The sequence below is a fragment of the Ascaphus truei genome, chromosome 6, assembly GCF_040206685.1.
Source record: "Ascaphus truei isolate aAscTru1 chromosome 6, aAscTru1.hap1, whole genome shotgun sequence".
In the NCBI taxonomy this organism is placed as follows: domain Eukaryota; kingdom Metazoa; phylum Chordata; class Amphibia; order Anura; family Ascaphidae; genus Ascaphus; species Ascaphus truei.
This window is the reverse complement of record NC_134488.1, coordinates 48,191,801-48,211,703: the sequence shown is the minus strand read 5'-3', so window position 1 is coordinate 48,211,703 and position 19,903 is coordinate 48,191,801. Positions and strand designations below refer to the sequence as shown.

The 19,903-nt window shown below is 59.6% G+C and overlaps 1 protein-coding gene across 1 annotated transcript in view; it reads right to left on the bottom strand.

Annotated features, from left to right (window-relative positions):
* Window positions 1–2,956: 2,956 nt before the first annotated feature.
* The window catches only part of BCL9L (BCL9 like), an 18,993-nt gene continuing 2,046 nt past the window's right edge, over window positions 2,957–19,903 (bottom strand). The window contains exons 2-5 of the mRNA XM_075604191.1: window positions 15,775–15,859; window positions 10,503–12,642; window positions 6,031–6,195; window positions 2,957–3,997 (exon numbers count right to left, since the gene is read on the bottom strand). Coding sequence (XP_075460306.1) covers window positions 3,081–3,997; window positions 6,031–6,195; window positions 10,503–12,642; window positions 15,775–15,859 — 3,307 coding nt within the window. The 3' untranslated portion in view covers window positions 2,957–3,080. The remainder of the gene's footprint in view (window positions 3,998–6,030; window positions 6,196–10,502; window positions 12,643–15,774; window positions 15,860–19,903) is intronic.

The following is a 19,903-nucleotide window of genomic DNA, read 5'->3' as shown; positions in this document are numbered from 1 at the left end:
AGAGAGATACAGGGAGAGAGAGATACAGGGAGAGAGAGAGATACAGGGAGAGAGAGAGAGATACAGACTGAAGTGTTATGGCAGATGGAGATAAAAGGTGTATTACTGTTCCTGTGATTGCAGGATATAGGGACAGAGAGAATGAGACAGGAGAGTGTGACTCTAATTAAGAGACAGATTACAGGTAAGATGCCAGGGAAGGGCATTGGAAGGATGAGCGAGAAGCTAGGTATGGAGGTGTGGGTGAGAGAGGAGGGTGGGCATTAGCGTAAGAGTCTGGAAGAGGGAATAGTAGAGGCTGGAGAGAGGTTGAGGGGCAACAGTGATGGGAATAGGGGTAAGAGATTCGGGCAATGATGGGAATATAGGCGAGGAACAGGAGTGTGAGATGGAGAGTGAGGCTGGTTAGTGCTGGGAGGGGAGGCTGGCAGGCCTGGGAGGCTGGCAGGGCTAGGAGGCTGGTTGATGCTGGGAAGGGAGGCTGGTTGGTGCTGGGAAGGGAGGCTGGCAGGCCTGGGAGGGGAGGCTGGCAGGCCTGGGAGGGGAGGCTGGCAGGGCTAGGAGGCTGGTTGGCGCTGGGATGGGAGGCTGGCAGGCCTGGGATGGGAGGCTGGCAGGCCTGGGAGGAGGCTGGCAGGCCTGGGAGGCTGGTTGGTGCTGGGAGGCTGGCAGACGCTGGGATGGGAGGCTGGCTGGGCTGGGAGGTTGGTTGGCAGGCCTGGGAGGGGAGGCTGGCAGGGCTGGGAGGCTGGTTGGTGCTGGGAAGGGAGGCTGGCAGGCCTGGGAGGCTGGTTGGCGCTGGGATGGGAGGCTGGCAGGCCTGGGAGGCTGGCAGGTGCTGGGATCCTGGCTGGGCTGGGAGGTTGGTTGGCACTGGAATGGGAGGCTGGCAGGCCTGGTTGGCGCTGGGATGGGAGGCTGGCAGGCCTGGTTGGCGCTGGGATGGGAGGCTGCCAGGCCTGGGAGGCTGGTTGGTGCTGGGAGGCTGGCTGGAAGGTTGGTTGGTGCGGGGAGGCTGGCAAGCACTGGGATGGGAGGTTGGTTGGTGCTGGGATGGGAGGCTGGCTGGTTGGTGCTGGGTTGAAAGGCTGGCAGGCCTGGTTGGTGCTGGGTTGGGAGGCTGGCAGGGCTGGGAGGCTGGTTGGGAATGGAGGCTGGCGGGCCTGGTTGGTGCTGGGATGGGAGGCTGCAGGGCTGGGTGGTGCTGGGATGGGAGGCTGGGTGGTGCTGGGATGGGAGGCTGGGTGGTGCTGGGATGGAAGGCTGGCAGGGCTGGGAGGCTGGGTGGTGCTGGGATGGGAGGCTGGGTGGTGCTGGGATGGGAGGCTGGTTGGTGCTGGGAGGTGCTGGGATGGAAGGCTGGCAGGGCTGGGAGGCTGGGTGGTGCTGTGATGGGAGTTGGCGCAGGGATGGGGGGCTGGCAGGTGCTGGGATGGGAAGCTAGCAGGCCTGGTTGGTGCGGGAATGGTAGACTGGCAGGCCAGAGATGGGAGGCTGGGTAGTGCTGGGATGGTAGGCTGGCAGGGCTGGGTGGTGCTGGGATGGTAGGCTGGCAGGGCTGGGTGGTGCTGGGATGGTAGGCTGGCAGGGCTGGGTGGTGCTGGGATGGTAGGCTGGCAGGGCTGGGTGGTGCTGGGATGGTAGGCTGGCAGGGCTGGGTAGTGCTGGGATGGTAGGCTGGCAGGGCTGGGTGGTGCTGGGATGGTAGGCTGGCAGGGCTGGGTGGTGCTGGGATGGTAGGCTGGCAGGGCTGGGTAGTGCTGGGATGGTAGGCTGGCAGGGCTGGGTGGTGCTGGGATGGTAGGCTGGCAGGGCTGGGAGGCTGCGTGGTGCTGGGATGGGAGGCTGGCAGGCGCTGGGATGGGAGGCTGGGTGGTGCTGGGATGGGAGGCTGGCAGGCGCTGGGATGGGAGGCTGGGTGGTGCTGGGATGGGAGGCTGGCAGGGCTGGTTGTTGCTGTGATGGGAGTTGGCGCTGGGATGGGAGGCTGGCAGGGCTGGGTGGTGCTGGGATGGGAGGCTGGCAGGGCTGGTTGTTGCTGTGATGGGAGTTGGCGCTGGGATGGGAGGCTGGCAGGTGCTGGGATGGGAAGCTAGCAGGCCTGGTTGGTGCGGGAATGGTAGGCTGGCAGGGCTGGGAGGCTGGGTGGTGCTGGGATGGGAGGCTGGGTCGTGCCTGGATGGGAGGCTGGCAGGGCTGGGAGGCTGGGTGGTGCTGGGATGGGAGGCTGGGTGGTGCTGGGATGGGAAGCTAGCAGGCCTGGTTGGTGCAGGAATGGTAGGCTGGCAGGGCTGGGAGGCTGGGTGGTGCTGGGATGGGAGGCTGGGTGGTGCTGGGATGGGAGGCTGGGTCGTGCCTGGATGGGAGGCTGGCAGGGATGGGAGGCTGGGTGGTGCTGGGATGGGAGGCTGGGTGGTGCTGGGATGGGAGGCTGGCAGGGCTGGGAGGCTGGGTGGTGCTGGGATGGGAGGCTGGGTGGTGCTGGGATGGGAGGCTGGGTGGTGCTGGGATGGGAGGCTGGGTGGTGCTGGGATGGGAGGCTGGTTGGTGCTGGGAGGTGCTGGGATGGAAGGCTGGCAGGGCTGGGAGGCTGGGTGGTGCTGGGATGGGAGGCTGGGTGGTGCTGGGATGGAAGGCTGGCAGGGATGGGAGGCTGGGTGGCGCTGGGATGGGAGGCTGGGTGGCGCTGGGATGGGAGGCTGGGTGGCGCTGGGATGGGAGGCTGGGTGGCGCTGGGATGGGAGGCTGGGTGGCGCTGGGATGGGAGGCTGGGTGGCGCTGGGATGGGAGGCTGGGTGGCGCTGGGATGGGAGGCTGGGTGGTGCTGGGATGGGAGGCTGGCAGGTGCTGGGATGGGAGGCTGGCAGGCGCTGGGATGGGAGGCTGGGTGGCGCTGGGATGGGAGGCTGGCAGGCGCTGGGATGGGAGGCTGGGTGGTGCTGGGATGGGAGGCTGGGATGGGAGGCTGGGTGGCGCTGGGATGGGAGGCTGGCAGGCGCTGGGATGGGAGGCTGGGTGGCGCTGGGATGGGAGGCTGGCAGGTGCTGGGATGAAAGTTGGTGCTGGAAGGGTCTCACCAGTTAGAATGGCAATTGCCCGGGACCTGGGATGTAAGTATCCAGGGATACACTGCGCTGTCTCATCTGTTGCCCGATCAGCATGCTCTGCTGTACGGGCAGGTGCCCCCCAAGAGAGCCCTGCGTGGACAGCACGTGGCCGGTCTGAGGGTACATCTCCCCCGACACACTCCGCTGCTTCATCAGCATGAAGTTCTGCTGAGCTATCTGCGGCGGGGGCGCCATTCCTGTCCTGCCCATCGTGGGCACCTGCCCCGGGTGGCACATGGGGGGCAGTGCCCTCTGCGGGCCTGGAAGACTGGTGCCCGGCCGGCCCGGGTGCTGCTCCGCCATCATGTTCTGCAGACCCAGGAGATGCAAGTTGGCGGGGTGCGGTTTGGGGGGTTGCGGACCCCCCTTGGGGAAGTACTGTAGGGTGCTGCTGGGCTTCTCCGAGGGCATGATGCGCGACAGGTCAAACTCCGGGATGCCACTAGCCGATGTCCGCATGACATCGCCCAAGTCTGGGTCACTCAGCACCGAGGGAAGCCCCGGAGCGTAGTGGTCCGACATCCTGGGGAGCAGCCGGGGCTGGGAGGGGGCATCATCCGGGTAATGTTGCTGCATGGCGCTGCCACCCCCTCCCTGGGGCATGTTGGGGTTGTGGGGAGGGCCTGGCTGCAGGTGCGAGGGGAAGATCAGCTGGTTGGAGGACATTATTTGGGAGCCCGGACCCGGGCAGCAGGGGTCCTGGGGCATCATCATGGGGTTCTGCATGGGGGGGCCGCCTGGGAGGTGCATGGGGGGGCCAGGGGAGTGGAGGTGGGAGGGAGGGGGCTCATGGGAGAGAGGAGGCTGGCCCGGGAGGCCCATGTTTCCCATGGGGCTGTGTGAGGATGTCAGGTTCAAGTGCAGAGAAATGGGGGCGTTCCCCCCGAGGCCTGAGGGAGAGAACACGTCCGATAAGCAACGTCTGTCTGATAACACAATCTACTCAGCTCTCGCTCTCTGCTCCGACTGTCTCCTCGCTCTCTGCTCCGACTGTCTCCTCGCTCTCTGCTCCGACTGTCTCCTCGCTCTGCTCCGACTGTCTCCTCGCTCTCTGCTCCGACTGTCTCCTCGCTCTCTGCTCCGACTGTCTCCTCTCTCTCTGCTCCGACTGTCTCCTCTCTCTCTCTGCTCCGACTGCCTCCTCTCTCTCTCTGCTCCGACTGCCTCCTCTCTCTCTCTGCTCCGACTGCCTCCTCTCTCTCTCTGCTCCGACTGCCTCCTCTCTCTCTCTGCTCCGACTGTCTCCTCTCTCTCTCTGCTCCGACTGCCTCCTCTCTCTCTCTGCTCCGACTGCCTCCTCTCTCTCTCTGCTCCGACTGCCTCCTCTCTCTCTCTGCTCCGACTGCCTCCTCTCTCTCTCTGCTCCGACTGCCTCCTCTCTCTCTCTGCTCCGACTGTCTCCTCGCTCTCTGCTCCGACTGTCTCCTCTCTCCCTGCTCCGACTGTCTCCTCTCTCTCTGCTCCGACTGTCTCCTCTCTCTCTCTGCTCCGACTGTCTCCTCTCTCTCTCTGCTCCGACTGTCTCCTCTCTCTCTGCTCCGACTGTCTCCTCTCTCTCTGCTCCGACTGTCTCCTCTCTCTCTGCTCCGACTGTCTCCTCTCTCTCTGCTCCGACTGTCTCCTCTCTCTCTCTGCTCCGACTGCCTCCTCTCTCTCTCTGCTCCGACTGCCTCCTCTCTCTCTCTGCTCCGACTGCCTCCTCTCTCTCTCTGCTCCGACTGCCTCCTCTCTCTCTCTGCTCCGACTGCCTCCTCTCTCTCTCTGCTCCGACTGCCTCCTCTCTCTCTCTGCTCCGACTGCCTCCTCTCTCTCTCTGCTCCGACTGCCTCCTCTCTCTCTCTGCTCCGACTGTCTCCTCGCTCTCTGCTCCGACTGTCTCCTCTCTCTCTCTGCTCCGACTGTCTCCTCTCTGCTCCGACTGTCTCCTCTCTCTCTCTGCTCCGACTGTCTCCTCTCTCTCTCTGCTCCGACTGTCTCCTCTCTCTCTGCTCCGACTGTCTCCTCTCTCTCTGCTCCGACTGTCTCCTCTCTCTCTGCTCCGACTGTCTCCTCTCTCTCTGCTCCGACTGTCTCCTCTCTCTCTGCTCCGACTGTCTCCTCTCTCTCTGCTCCGACTTTCTCCTCGCTCTCTGCTCCGACTGTCTCCTCGCTCTCTGCTCCGACTGTCTCCTCGCTCTCTGCTCCGACTGTCTCCTCTCTCTCTCTGCTCCGACTGTCTCCTCTCTCTCTGCTCCGACTGTCTCCTCTCTCTCTCTGCTCCGACTGTCTCCTCTCTCTCTCTCTGCTCCGACTGTCTCCTCTCTCTCTGCTCCGACTGTCTCCTCTCTCTCTGCTCCGACTGTCTCCTCTCTCTCTGCTCCGACTGTCTCCTCTCTCTCTGCTCCGACTGTCTCCTCTCTCTCTGCTCCGACTGTCTCCTCTCTCTCTGCTCCGACTGTCTCCTCTCTCTCTGCTCCGACTGTCTCCTCTCTCTCTGCTCCGACTGTCTCCTCTCTCTCTGCTCCGACTGTCTCCTCTCTCTGCCTCCGACTGTCTCCTCTCTCTCTGCTCCGACTGTCTCCTCTCCTCTCTCTCTCTGCTCCGACTGTCTCCTCTCTCTCTCTGCTCCGACTGTCTCCTCTCTCTCTGCCTCCGACTGTCTCCTCTCTCTCTCTGCCTCCGACTGTCTCCTCTCCTCTCTCTCTCTCTGCCTCCGACTGTCTCTCTCTCCCTACCCCCCCTCTCTCTCTCCCTAACCCTCCCTCTCTCTCCCTACCCCCCCTCTCTCTCCCTACCCCCCTTTTTCTCTCCCTAACCCCCCTCTCTTTCTATCTCTCTCTCTCTCCCTCCCCCCCTCTCCCTCTCCCTCCCCCCCCTCTCCCTCCCCCCCTCTCTCTCTCTCCCGCTCCCCCTCTCTCTCTCCCCCTCCCCCCCCCCCTCTCACCCTGCTGGTTGCCGGGTAGTAGCAGTGTCCGCTCTGGGAGCATCTCATCATCTGACGTGGCGATGGTTTTGATGGCGTTGTGATAGAGCGGAGTGGAGCTAGGCATGGCGTACTTAGACATCTGTGACATCATCAGGGACAGAGGATTCTGGGAAGGGGCTCCATCTGCGGGAGACAGTGGTGGGTACTGACATCAAACCCTATACACAGGTATACTGACACTATGTACAGTTACAATGACACACTATATATAGGTACACAGACATTATATACAGGTACACTGACACACTAGGTACAGATATACAAGCTTTATAAAAGTACAGAGATACACACTATGCACAGTATCTATAAAGGTACACACAGTTACTGAACATACACAGCGATACAGGCACCCAGCGCTACACAGACACAGCGATACACAGACACAGCGATACACAGACACAGCGATACACAGACACAGCGATACACAGACACAGCGATGCAGGCACCCAGCGCTACACACACACAGCGATGCAGGCACCCAGCGATACACACACACAGCGATGCAGGCACCCAGCGATACACACACACAGCGATGCAGGCACCCAGCGATACACACACACACAGCGATGCAGGCACCCAGCGATACACACACACAGCGATGCAGGCACCCAGCGATACACACACACACAGCGATGCAGGCACCCAGCGCTACACACACACAGCGATACAGGCACCCAGCGCTACACACACACAGCGATGCAGGCACCCAGCGATACATACACACAGCGATGCAGGCACCCAGCGATACACACACACAGCGATGCAGGCACCCAGCGATACAGGCACCCAGCGATACAGGCACCCAGCGATACATACACACAGCGATGCAGGCACCCAGCGATACAGGCACCCAGCGATACAGGCACCCAGCGATACAGGCACCCAGCGATACAGGCACCCAGCGATATAGGCAGCGATACAGGCACCCAGCGATACAGCCACCCAGCGATACAGGCACCCAGCGATACACACACACAGCGATGCAGGCACCCAGCGATACACACACACAGCGATGCAGGCACCCAGCGATACACACACACAGCGATGCAGGCACCCAGCGATACATACACACAGCGATGCAGGCACCCAGCAATACAGGCACCCAGCGATACAGGCACCCAGCGATATAGGCAGCGATACAGGCACCCAGCGATATAGGCAGCGATACAGGCACCCAGCGATACAGCCACCCAGCGATACAGGCACCCAGCGATACAGGCACCCAGCGATACAGGCACCCAGCGATACAGGCACCCAGCGATACAGGCACCCAGCGATATAGGCAGCGATACAGCCACCCAGCGATACAGGCACCCAGCGATGCAGGCACCCAGCGATGCAGGTACCCAGCGATGCAGGCACCCAGCGATATAGGCAGCGATACACACACACAGCGATCCAGGCAGCGATACACACACACACAGCGATGTAGGCACACAGCGATGCAGGCACACACAGCGATATACACACACACACAGCGATACACACACACAGCGATGCAGGCACCCAGCGATACATACACACAGCGATGCAGGCACCCAGCGATACATACACACAGCGATGCAGGCACCCAGCAATACAGGCACCCAGCAATACAGGCACCCAGCGATACAGGCACCCAGCGATATAGGCAGCGATACAGGCACCCAGCAATACAGGCACCCAGCGATACAGGCACCCAGCGATACAGGCACCCAGCGATACATACACACAGCGATGCAGGCACCCAGCAATACAGGCACCCAGCGATACAGGCACCCAGCGATACATACACACAGCGATGCAGGCACCCAGCAATACAGGCACCCAGCGATACAGGCACCCAGCGATACATACACACAGCGATGCAGGCACCCAGCAATACAGGCACCCAGCGATACAGGCACCCAGCGATACAGGCACCCAGCGATATAGGCAGCGATACAGGCACCCAGCGATACAGCCACCCAGCGATACAGGCACCCAGCGATACATACACACAGCGATACATACACACAGCGATGCAGGCACCCAGCGATACATACACACAGCGATGCAGGCACCCAGCGATATAGGCAGCGATACACACACACAGCGATGTAGGCACACACAGCGATATACACACACACACACACAGGGATACACACACACACAGCGATACACACACACACACACAGCGATACACACACACACACAGCGATACACACACACACAGCGATATGCACACAGCGATACACACACGCACACAGCGATACACGCACACAGAGATACAAGCACCCAGCGATGCAGGCACACAGCGACACACACACAGAGATGCAGGCACACAGCGATACAGGCACACAGCGATACACATACAGAGATGCAGGCACACAGAGATACAGGCACACAGCGATACAGGCACACAGCGATACATACAGCGATACACATACAGAGATGCAGGCACACAGAGATACACACAGCGATACACATACAGAGATGCAGGCACACAGAGATACAGGCACACAGAGATACACACAGCGATGCAGGCACACAGAGATACACACAGCGATGCAGGCACACAGAGATACACACAGCGATGCAGGCACACAGAGATACACACAGCGATGCAGGCACACAGCGATACAGGCACACAGAGATGCACAGCGATGCAGGCACACAGAGATACAGGCACACAGCGATACACACAGCGATGCAGGCACACAGAGATACAGGCACACAGCGATACACACAGCGATGCAGGCACACAGAGATACACACAGCGATGCAGGCACACAGAGATACAGGTACACAGCGATACACACAGCGATGCAGGCACACAGAGATACACACAGCGATGCAGGCACACAGAGATACAGGCACACAGCGATACAGGCACACAGAGATACACACAGAGATACACACAGCGATGCACAGTGATGCAGGCACACAGAGATACACACAGCGATACAGGCAGATAAACACACTCGATGCAGGCACACAGAGATACACACAGCGATGCAGGCACACAGAGATACACACAGCGATGCAGGCACACAGAGATACACACAGCGATGCAGGCACACAGAGATACACACAGCGATGCAGGCACACAGAGATACACACAGCGATGCAGGCACACAGAGATACACACAGCGATGCAGGCACACAGAGATACACAGCGATGCAGGCACACAGAGATACACACAGCGATGCAGGCACACAGAGATACACACAGCGATGCAGGCACACAGAGATACCCACAGCGATGCAGGCACACAGAGATACACACAGCGATGCAGGCACACAGAGATACACACAGCGATACAGGCACACAGAGATACACACAGCGATGCAGGCACACAGAGATACACACAGCGATGCAGGCACACAGAGATACACACAGCGATACAGGCACACAGAGATACACACAGCGATGCAGGCACACAGAGATACACACAGCGATACAGGCACACAGAGATACACACAGCGATGCAGGCACACAGAGATACACACAGCGATGCAGGCACACAGAGATACACACAGCGATGCAGGCACACAGAGATACACACAGCGATGCAGGCACACAGAGATACACACAGCGATGCAGGCACACAGAGATACACACAGCGATACACACAGCGATGCAGGCACACAGAGATACACACAGCGATGCAGGCACACAGAGATACACACAGCGATGCAGGCACACAGAGATACACACAGCGATACAGGCACACAGAGATACAGGCACACAGAGATACATACAGCGATACAGGCACACAGAGATACACACAGCGATGCAGGCACACAGAGATACACACAGCGATGCAGGCACACAGAGATACACACAGCGATGCAGGCACACAGAGATACACACAGCGATGCAGGCACACAGAGATACACACAGCGATGCAGGCACACAGAGATACACATAGCGATACAGGCACACAGAGATACACACAGCGATGCAGGCACACAGAGATACACACAGCGATACAGGCACACAGAGATACACACAGCGATGCAGGCACACAGAGATACACACAGCTATGCAGGCACACAGAGATACACACAGCGATGCAGGCACACAGAGATACACACAGCGATGCAGGCACACAGAGATACACACAGCGATGCAGGCACACAGAGATACACACAGCGATACACACAGCGATGCAGGCACACAGAGATACACACAGCGATGCAGGCACACAGAGATACACACAGCGATGCAGGCACACAGAGATACACACAGCGATACAGGCACACAGAGATACAGGCACACAGAGATACATACAGCGATACAGGCACACAGAGATACACACAGCGATGCAGGCACACAGAGATACACACAGCGATGCAGGCACACAGAAATACACACAGCGATGCAGGCACACAGAGATACACACAGCGATGCAGGCACACAGAGATACACACAGCGATACAGGCAGATAAACACACTCGATGCTCACCCTGCTCCATCCTGCCTAGAGAGTTCATGCCCATCCCCTGCTTCCCCATTGGGATGCCTGGACTGGGCATGCCAGCCTTTGGAGATGGAGCCCACCCCGGAGAGGGCATGTTCATCTGAGGTGACTTCAGTCTCCCGGGGGAGCCGCAGGGGGAGCGCCCACTTAACGATGAGCCAAGCACTTGGGGGGACTTGAGGGAGCCAGGCGGGTTGGGGGGGGGCAGGCCGGCCATCTGACCCCCTGGAGTCTGGGGGGACTTCAAGTTGGCAGAAGGGGAGATGACAAGGGGGGAGTGGACTTGTCCAAGTGTTGGGGACTTGAGGTGGCTCATGCCAGGGGATCCCATCTGATGGACACTGATGGTCAGCTCTGTGGGTCGGCGGCCCAAGTTCCTACTGGTAGCCATGTGAACCGGCACCATGCCTCCCGGGTTGGTACCAGGTGCAGAGGGCATTGGCATGTGGCCGAGTCGTGTGGTGCCCCCCACTGCGCTGTGTTCCGGACCGAACATGTCCATGCCCAACTCCTGCTGCATGCTGGGATATGGGCCTTGCCCCTGGGGGAACCCTTGCTGCCCCTGAGGAAACTGGCCGGGCATCACCATCTTCTGGGGCCCCCCCAGCATCCCACTGCCATTCTGTGCCCGTGCCACCCGTGCCAGCTCCTCTGAGCCCCCCCCACCCTGGGTGCCCATCATGTCTCCCCCACTCCTCATCTTCTGGGACAGGAGCATCTGCTGATGTGGTGCCATATGGAGGTTGAGGTTCATATTCATGTTGACGCTCATGTTCATGTTGAGGTTCCCGGCTCCCATGGAGGGGTCCAGCTCTCTCCCCACCCCTGGCTGGCCAAGGGTGGGACTCAGCATGCCGCGGGACCCCCTGAAATCTATGCCCATGGCAGGGCCTCCTCCCATGCCGTCCCCGGGGAACATGGAAGGGTCGCCCTGCCGGTGTGGCATCATCACGCGCTCTATATCCATTCCCTGCCCGCTGGGCACTGCCAGCTGCCTCTGCATGATCGCCGGACGCTTCTCCATCAGCTGCTGCCGCAGCAGCTCCTCCCGTGCGCGGGGATTCAGGAACCTCTCCACCTCCCCCTGGCCGCCACCTGGGTACGGCATTCCACCCTGTGGGAACCCGCCCTGCCCGCCTCCCATGGGCGAAATCTCTTCCGACCAGCGGGCTGGCCTCTGCATGACGCCCATTGTCTCCATCGGTAGGTTCTGCATGGCTCCGTATCGGCCAGGGAACCGCGGCCCCTGGAACGCCATACCCACACCCCTCAGCTGCATGGGCTCCTGCCCATCCAAGGGCCCCGGCCCCCGATTGCCAATCCACTGGTCCCCGGGTTTGCTGTGGTAAGGTGGTGGAGGGCCCCTGAGCATCATATCGGGAGCCGGCCGCCCGTGGATGGAGATGTGCTCCTCCTTCCGGCGTTTCTCCGCGTAGTATTCCTCCTGCAGCTTCCTCCAGGCGGCCTGCTCCGGGGTGAGGCTGTCCTGCCCCAGCCGCTGCATCATCAGACTCATCTGTTGCCCCATGTCGGGCCCGGGGTGATGCTGGTGGTGCTGGGGGGCTGCCATCTCCTGCTCCATCCCAGGACCACCCAAGCTCTGTGTCTGCGTAATCATGGATTGCAGAGGCTCTTCGTACTTCTTCATGGGCCCCGGCGGGGGGAGGGCGGAGGGAGGAGGAGGACCCCCGTCTCCCGGGCTCCCGGTGTGCTTGGCGAAGGCCTCATTGGCTGCCCCGCTGCGGAGGAGCAGCCTCTCAATATCTCGGAGGGTTTGCAGGGAGCGCTCCCGGTGCTCCAGCTGCTCCCTGGAGAGGCCCTCTGGGTTCAGCACCGCCACGTTCCCCGGAAGGGCGTCTCCCAGTGCGGGGGGCTCCCCCGGCATGGGCGCCGAGGAGGGAGGGTCGGAGTGGCTGCTGCCGGGCCGGCTGCTGCCCAGCGGGTTGGGCGTCAGCTCGCGGGCCGCCTCTTCGGGACCGGTCTTGTGTGGCAGCGCAGGAGGCGGGGACTGGCTGGGTGTGGGCGGAGCCTGGTGGGCCCGTTTTGGCGGTACCGGAGGAGGGGCGTTTGGTGCCGGGGCGGCCCCCCCCGGATCGGGAGCGTTGGAAGTTTTCTGAAGGGCGACCTGGACCAGAAAGAGGAAGGGGCCAATTAACACGAAGAACTCAATAGCGCGCGCTGTGTACTGTGAGCGCAAGTAATGAGTATGTAGACACGTCTCCTATTTCAGTGTTACTATTTACAGGGTTTAAGGGAAGTACCTCTAGCCTTTTTGGACCTCTGAAAAACGGCCTGATGAAGGGGCCATTGACCCGAAACGTTGCCCCCTATTTTCCCTGGTTTCCTTTTTTACCATCCCACACCCCTCCCTGTTGTGGTTCTCCTTGTCCTCCCTCCTTGTGTTCTCTCCCTTTCCCCAGTCACTGTGGTGCCTTACTGCTGTTCTGTTTGTGTATCATGACCCCAAGTTTACACTTTTTGCTTCATTTATTTATTCATGAAATTATCTTTTGGCATATCCTCCATTGTAATCTTCTTAATTTCTACTTGTCAGAGTGCTGGGACCCCCCCCCTCTTAGCTATACATTAATGGTTACATGGCGTATTACCTCTCTGGGCGTGTATGTGTATACTGGTATTACCTCTCTGGGCGTGTATGTGTATACCGGTATTACCTCTCTGGGCGTGTGTGTGTATACCGGTATTACCTCTCTGGGCGTGTATGTGTATACTGGTATAACCTCTCTGGGCGTGTATGTGTATACCGGTATTACCTCTCTGGACGTGTATGTGTATACCGGTATTACCTCTCTGGGCGTGTACGTGTATACCGGTATTACCTCTCTGGGCGTGTACGTGTATACTGGTATTACCTCTCTGGGCGTATATGTGTATACCGGTATTACCTCTCTGGGCGTGTATGTGTATACCGGTATTACCTCTCTGGGCGTGTATGTGTATACCGGTATTACCTCTCTGGGCGTGTGTGTGTATACCGGTATAACCTCTCTGGGCGTGTATGTGTATACCGGTATTACCTCTCTGGGCGTGTATGTGTATACCGGTATTACCTCTCTGGGCGTGTATGTGTATACCGGTATAACCTCTCTGGGCGTGTATGTGTATACCGGTATTACCTCTCTGGACGTGTATGTGTATACCGGTATTACCTCTCTGGGCGTGTACGTGTATACCGGTATTACCTCTCTGGGCGTGTACGTGTATACTGGTATTACCTCTCTGGGCGTATATGTGTATACCGGTATTACCTCTCTGGGTGTGTATGTATATACCGGTATTACCTCTCTGGGTGTGTATTTGTATACCGGTATTACCTCTCTGGGCGTGTATGTGTATACCGGTATTACCTCTCTGGGCGTGTATGTGTATACCGGTATAACCTCTCTGGGCGTGTATGTGTATACCGGTATTACCTCTCTGGACGTGTATGTGTATACCGGTATTACCTCTCTGGGCGTGTACGTGTATACCGGTATTACCTCTCTGGACGTGTATGTGTATGCCGGTATTACCTCTCTGGGCGTGTACGTGTATACCGGTATTACCTCTCTGGGCGTGTATGTGTATGCCGGTATTATCTTTCTCGGCGTGTATGTGTATACCGGTATTACCTCTCTGGGTGTGTATGTGTATACCGGTATTACCTCTCTGGGCGTGTGTGTGTGTATACCGGTATTACCTCTCTGGGCGTGTATGTGTATACCGGTATTACCTCTCTGGGCGTGTATGTGTATACCGGTATTACCTCTCTGGGCGTGTATGTGTATACCGGTATTACCTCTCTGGGCGTGTATGTGTATACCGGTATTACCTCTCTGGGCGTATATGTGTATACCGGTATTACCTCTCTGGGCGTGTATGTGTATACCGGTATTACCTCTCTGGGCGTGTATGTGTATACCGGTATTATCTCTCTGGGCATGTATGTGTATACCGGTATTACCTCTCTGGGCGTGTATGTGTATACCGGTATTACCTCTCTGGGCGTGTATGTGTATACCGGTATTATCTCTCTGGGCGTGTACGTGTATACCGGTATTACCTCTCTGGGCGTGTATGTGTATACCGGTATTACCTCTCTGGGCGTGTGTGTGTATACCGGTATTACCTCTCTGGACGTGTATGTGTATACCGGTATTACCTCTCTGGGCGTGTACGTGTATACCGGTATTACCTCTCTGGGTGTGTATGTGTGTACCGGTATTACCTCTCTGGGCGTGTATGTGCATACCGGTATTACCTCTCTGGGAGTGTATGTGTATACCGGTATTACCTCTCTGGGTGTGTATGTGTATACCGGTATTACCTCTCTGGGCGTGTATGTGTATACCGGTATTACCTCTCTGGGCGTGTATGTGTATACCGGTATTACCTCTCTGGGTGTGTGTGTATATACCGGTATTACCTCTCTGGGCGTGTATGTGTATACCGGTATTACCTCTCTGGGCGTGTGTGTGTATACCGGTATTACCTCTCTGGGCGTGTATGTGTATACCGGTATTACCTCTCTGGGCGTGTATGTGTATACCGGTATTACCTCTCTGGGCGTGTATGTGTATACCGGTATTACCTCTCTGGGCGTGTATGTGTATACCGGTATTACCTCTCTGGGCGTGTATGTGTATATCCATATTACCTCTCTGGGCGTGTATGTGTATACCGGTATTACCTCTCTGGGCGTGTGTATACCGGTATTACCTCTCTGGGCGTGTGTGTGTATACCGGTATTACCTCTCTGGGTGTGTGTGTGCATACCGGTATTACCTCTCTGGGCGTGTATGTGTATACCGGTATTACCTCTCTGGGCCTGTATGTGTATACCGGTATTACCTCTCTGGGTATGTATGTGTATACCGGTATTACCTCTCTGGGCGTGTATGTGTATACCGGTATTACCTCTCTGGGCGTGTATGTGTATACCGGTATTGGGATTACTAGCGTCAGGATACAGCAATGAGGCACTCAGGATTAGGGTTACCTGCGTCATGAGGTTATACAGAGCAGTGTTATAATACCAGGACAATAAGGCACTCAGAACCTGATGTTATATTATGGACAAAGTTAAAACAACCACTTTTCTAAGAGGCCTTTCAACAATACCATTACCAGGGCAATAAGGCACTTAAGAGTTGTGTTATCAGCAGCTGATATTATATTAACCCCTTTGGTAAGGGTCCTTATTGCAGTTTGTGGGGTTGTGTGTGGTCAGAGAGGGCAGCTGGGTGGGGCCCGGTACCTGGTCCAGCTTGTCCCGTGGCACATTGTGCTGGTGGTATACCAGGATGGAGCCGGCGTGGCCCTGTAAGACAGCCTCAGCGGCCCTGTAAGAGAGACCCCCCCCAGGTGAGAGGAGGACACTGCAGAGATATCCCTACTGCCCACTGCTATATACAGATATATCATTACACCGTCACGCTAACTATTAGCAACACTTCAGTCTCACTGGGCATTCATGAAGAATATATCCTTAATTAAATGGAGTAACACAGGACGGAGAAGAGAGCCGGACGGAGAGGAGAAGAGAGAGGGCCGTACTGAGAGGAGTGCCGGACGGAGAAGAGAGGACAGCGGACGGAGAGGAGAGCCGGACGGAGAGGAGAAGAGAGAGGGCTGTACTGAGAGGAGTGCCGGACGGAGAGGAAAGCCGGACGGAGAGGAGTGCCGGACGGAGAGGAAAGCCGGACGGAGAAGAGAGGAGAGCCGGTCGAAGAAGAGAGGAGAGCCGGACGAAGAAGAGAGGAGAGCCGGACGGAGAGGAGAGCTGGACGGAGAGGAGAGCTGGACGGAGAGGAGAGCCGGACGGAGAGGAGAGCCTGACGGAGAGGAGAGCCGGACGGAGAGGAGAGCCGGACGGAGAAGTGAGGAGAGCCGGACGGAGAGGAGAGCCGGACGGAGAGGAGAGCCTGACGGAGAGGAGAGCCTGACGGAGAGGAGAGCCGGACGGAGAGGAGAGCCGGACGGAGAGGAGAGCCGGACGGAGAAGTGAGGAGAGCCGGACGGAGAGGAGAGCCGGATGGAGAGGAGAGCCGGACGGAGAAGAGAGAAGAGGCGGACGGAGAGGAGAGCCGGACGGAGAAGAGAGGAGAGCCGGACGGAGAGGAGGGCCAGACGGAGAGGAGAGCCGGACGGAGAGGAGAGCCGGACGGAGAGGAGAGCCGGACGGAGAAGAGAGACGGACGGAGAAGAGAGCCGGACGGAGAGGAGAGCCGGGCGGAGAAGAGAGTAGAGTCGGACGGAGAAGAGAGGAGAGCCGGACGGAGAGGAGAGTCGGACGGAGAGGAGAGCCGGACGGAGAGGAGAGCCTGACGGAGAGGAGAGCCTGACGGAGAGGAGAGCCGGACGGAGAGGAGAGCCGGACGGAGAAGTGAGGAGAGCCGGACGGAGAGGAGAGCCGGATGGAGAGGAGAGCCGGACGGAGAAGAGAGAAGAGGCGGACGGAGAGGAGAGCCGGACGGAGAAGAGAGCCGGACGGAGAAGAGAGCCGGACGGAGAGGAGAGCCGGGCGGAGAAGAGAGGAGAGTCGGACGGAGAAGAGAGGAGAGCCGGACGGAGAAGAGAGGAGAGCCGGACGGAGAGGAGAGTCGGACGGAGAGGAGAGCCGGACGGAGAGGAGAGCCGGACGGAGAGGAGAGCCGGACGGAGAGGAGAGCCGGACGGAGAGGAGAGCCGGACGGAGAAGAGAGCCGGACGGAGAGGAGGGCCGGACGAAGAGGAGAGCCGGACGGAGAGGAGAGCCGGACGGAGAGGAGGGCCGGACGGAGAGGAGAGCCGGACGGAGAAGAGAGCCGGACGGAGAAGAGAGCCGGACGGAGAGGAGAGCCGGACGGAGAAGAGAGGAGAGCCGGACGGAGAAGAGAGGAGAGCCGGACGGAGAAGAGAGGAGAGCCGGACGGAGAAGAGAGGAGAGCCGGACGGAGAGGAGAGTCGGACGGAGAGGAGAGCCGGACGGAGAGGAGAGCCGGAACTAGAGGAGAGCCGGAACTAGAGGAGAGCCGGAACTAGAGGAGAGCCGGACGGAGAGGAGAGAGAGCCGGACGGAGAAGAGAGGAGAGTCGGACGGAGAAGAGAGGAGAGTCGGACGGAGAAGAGAGGAGAGCCGTACGGAGAAGAGAGGAGAGCCGGACGGAGAGGAGAGCCGGACAGAGAGGAGAGCCGGACGGAGAGGAGAGCCGGACGGAGAAGAGAGCCGGACGGAGAGGAGAGCCGGACGGAGAGGAGAGTCGGACAGAGAGGAGAGCCGGACGGAGAGGAGAGCCGGACGGAGAAGAGAGCCGGACGGAGAGGAGGGCCGGACGGAGAGGAGAGCCGGACGGAGAGGAGAGCCGGACAGAGAGGAGGGCCGGACGGAGAGGAGAGCCGGGCGGAGAAGAGAGCCGGACGGAGAGGAGAGCCGGACGGAGAAGAGAGGAGAGCCGGACGGAGAAGAGAGGAGAGCCGGACGGAGAAGAGAGGAGAGCCGGACGGAGAAGAGAGGAGAGCCGGACGGAGAAGAGAGGAGAGCCGGACGGAGAGGAGAGTCGGACGGAGAGGAGAGCCGGACGGAGAGGAGAGCCGGAACTAGAGGAGAGCCGGAACTAGAGGAGAGCCGGACGGAGAGGAGAGAGAGCCGGACGGAGAAGAGAGGAGAGTCGGACGGAGAAGAGAGGAGAGTCGGACGGAGAAGAGAGGAGAGCCGTACGGAGAAGAGAGGAGAGCCGGACGGAGAGGAGAGCCGGACAGAGAGGAGAGCCGGACGGAGAGGAGAGCCGGACGGAGATGAGAGCCGGACGGAGAAGAGAGCCGGACGGAGAGGAGAGTCGGACAGAGAGGAGAGCCGGACGGAGAGGAGAGCCGGACGGAGAAGAGAGCCGGACGGAGAGGAGGGCCGGACGGAGAGGAGAGCCGGACGGAGAGGAGAGCCGGACAGAGAGGAGGGCCGGACGGAGAGGAGAGCCGGGCGGAGAAGAGAGCCGGACGGAGAAGAGAGCCGGACGGAGAAGAGAGCCGGACGGAGAGGAGAGCCGGACGGAGAAGAGAGGAGAGCCGGACGGAGAAGAGAGGAGAGCCGTACGGAGAAGAGAGGAGAGCCGGACGGAGAGGAGAGCCGGACAGAGAGGAGAGCCGGACGGAGAGGAGAGCCGGACGGAGAAGAGAGCCGGACGGAGAGGAGAGCCGGACGGAGAGGAGAGTCGGACAGAGAGGAGAGCCGGACGGAGAGGAGAGCCGGACGGAGAAGAGAGCCAGACGGAGAGGAGAGCCGGACAGAGAGGAGGGCCGGACGGAGAGGAGAGCCGGACGGAGAAGAGAGTCGGATGGAGAAGAGAGGAGAGTCGGACGGAGAGGAGAGCCGGACGGAGAAGAGAGCCGGATGGAGAAGAGAGGAGAGTCGGACGGAGAGGAGAGTCGGACGGAGAGGAGAGTCGGACGAGAAGAGAGGAGAGCCGGACGGAGAAGAGAGGAGAGCCGGACGGAGAAGAGAGGAGAGCCGGACGGAGAAGAGAGAAGAGTCGGACGGAGAAGAGAGCCGGACGGAGAGGAGAGGAGAGTCGGGACGGAGAGGAGAGTCGGACGGAGAAGAGAGGAGAGCCAGACGGAGAAGAGAGATGAGTCGGACGGAGAAGAGAGCCGGATGGAGAGGAGAGGAGAGTCGGACGGAGAGGAGAGTCGGACGGAGAAGAGAGGAGAGCCAGACGGAGAAGAGAGGAGAGTCGGACGGAGAGAGAGCCGGACGGAGAAGAGAGCCGGACGGAGAAGAGAGCCGGACGGAGAAGAGAGCCGGACGAGAGGAGAGCCGGACGGAGAGGAGAGCCGGACGGAGAGGAGAGCCGGACGGAGCGGAGAGCGGACGGAGAGGAGAGCCGGACGGAGAGGAGAGCCGGACGGAGAGGAGAGCCGGACGGAGAGGAGAGCCGGACGGAGAGGAGAGCCGGATGGAGAAGAGAGCCGGATGGAGAGGAGAGCCAGACGGAGAGGAGAGCCGGATGGAGAGGAGAGCCGGACGGAGAGGAGAGCCGGACGGAGAGGAGAGCCGATGGAGAAGAGAGCCAGATGGAGAGGAGAGCCAGACGGAGAGGAGAGTCGGACGGAGAAGAGAGGAGAGCGGACGGAGAAGAGAGGAGAGCCGGACGGAGAAGAGAGGAGAGCCGGACGGAGAGGAGAGCCGGATGGAGAAGAGAGCCGGACGGAGAGGAGAGCCGGACGGAGAAGAGAGGAGAGCCGGATGGAGAGGAGAGCCGGAGGCAGAAGAGAGGAGAGCCGGAGGGAGAAGAGAGGAGAGCCGGACGGAGAGGAGAGCCGGACGGAGAGGAGAGCCGGACGGAGAGGAGAGCCGGACGAAGAGGAGAGCCGGACGGAGAGGAGAGCCGGACGGAGGAGAGGAGAGCCGG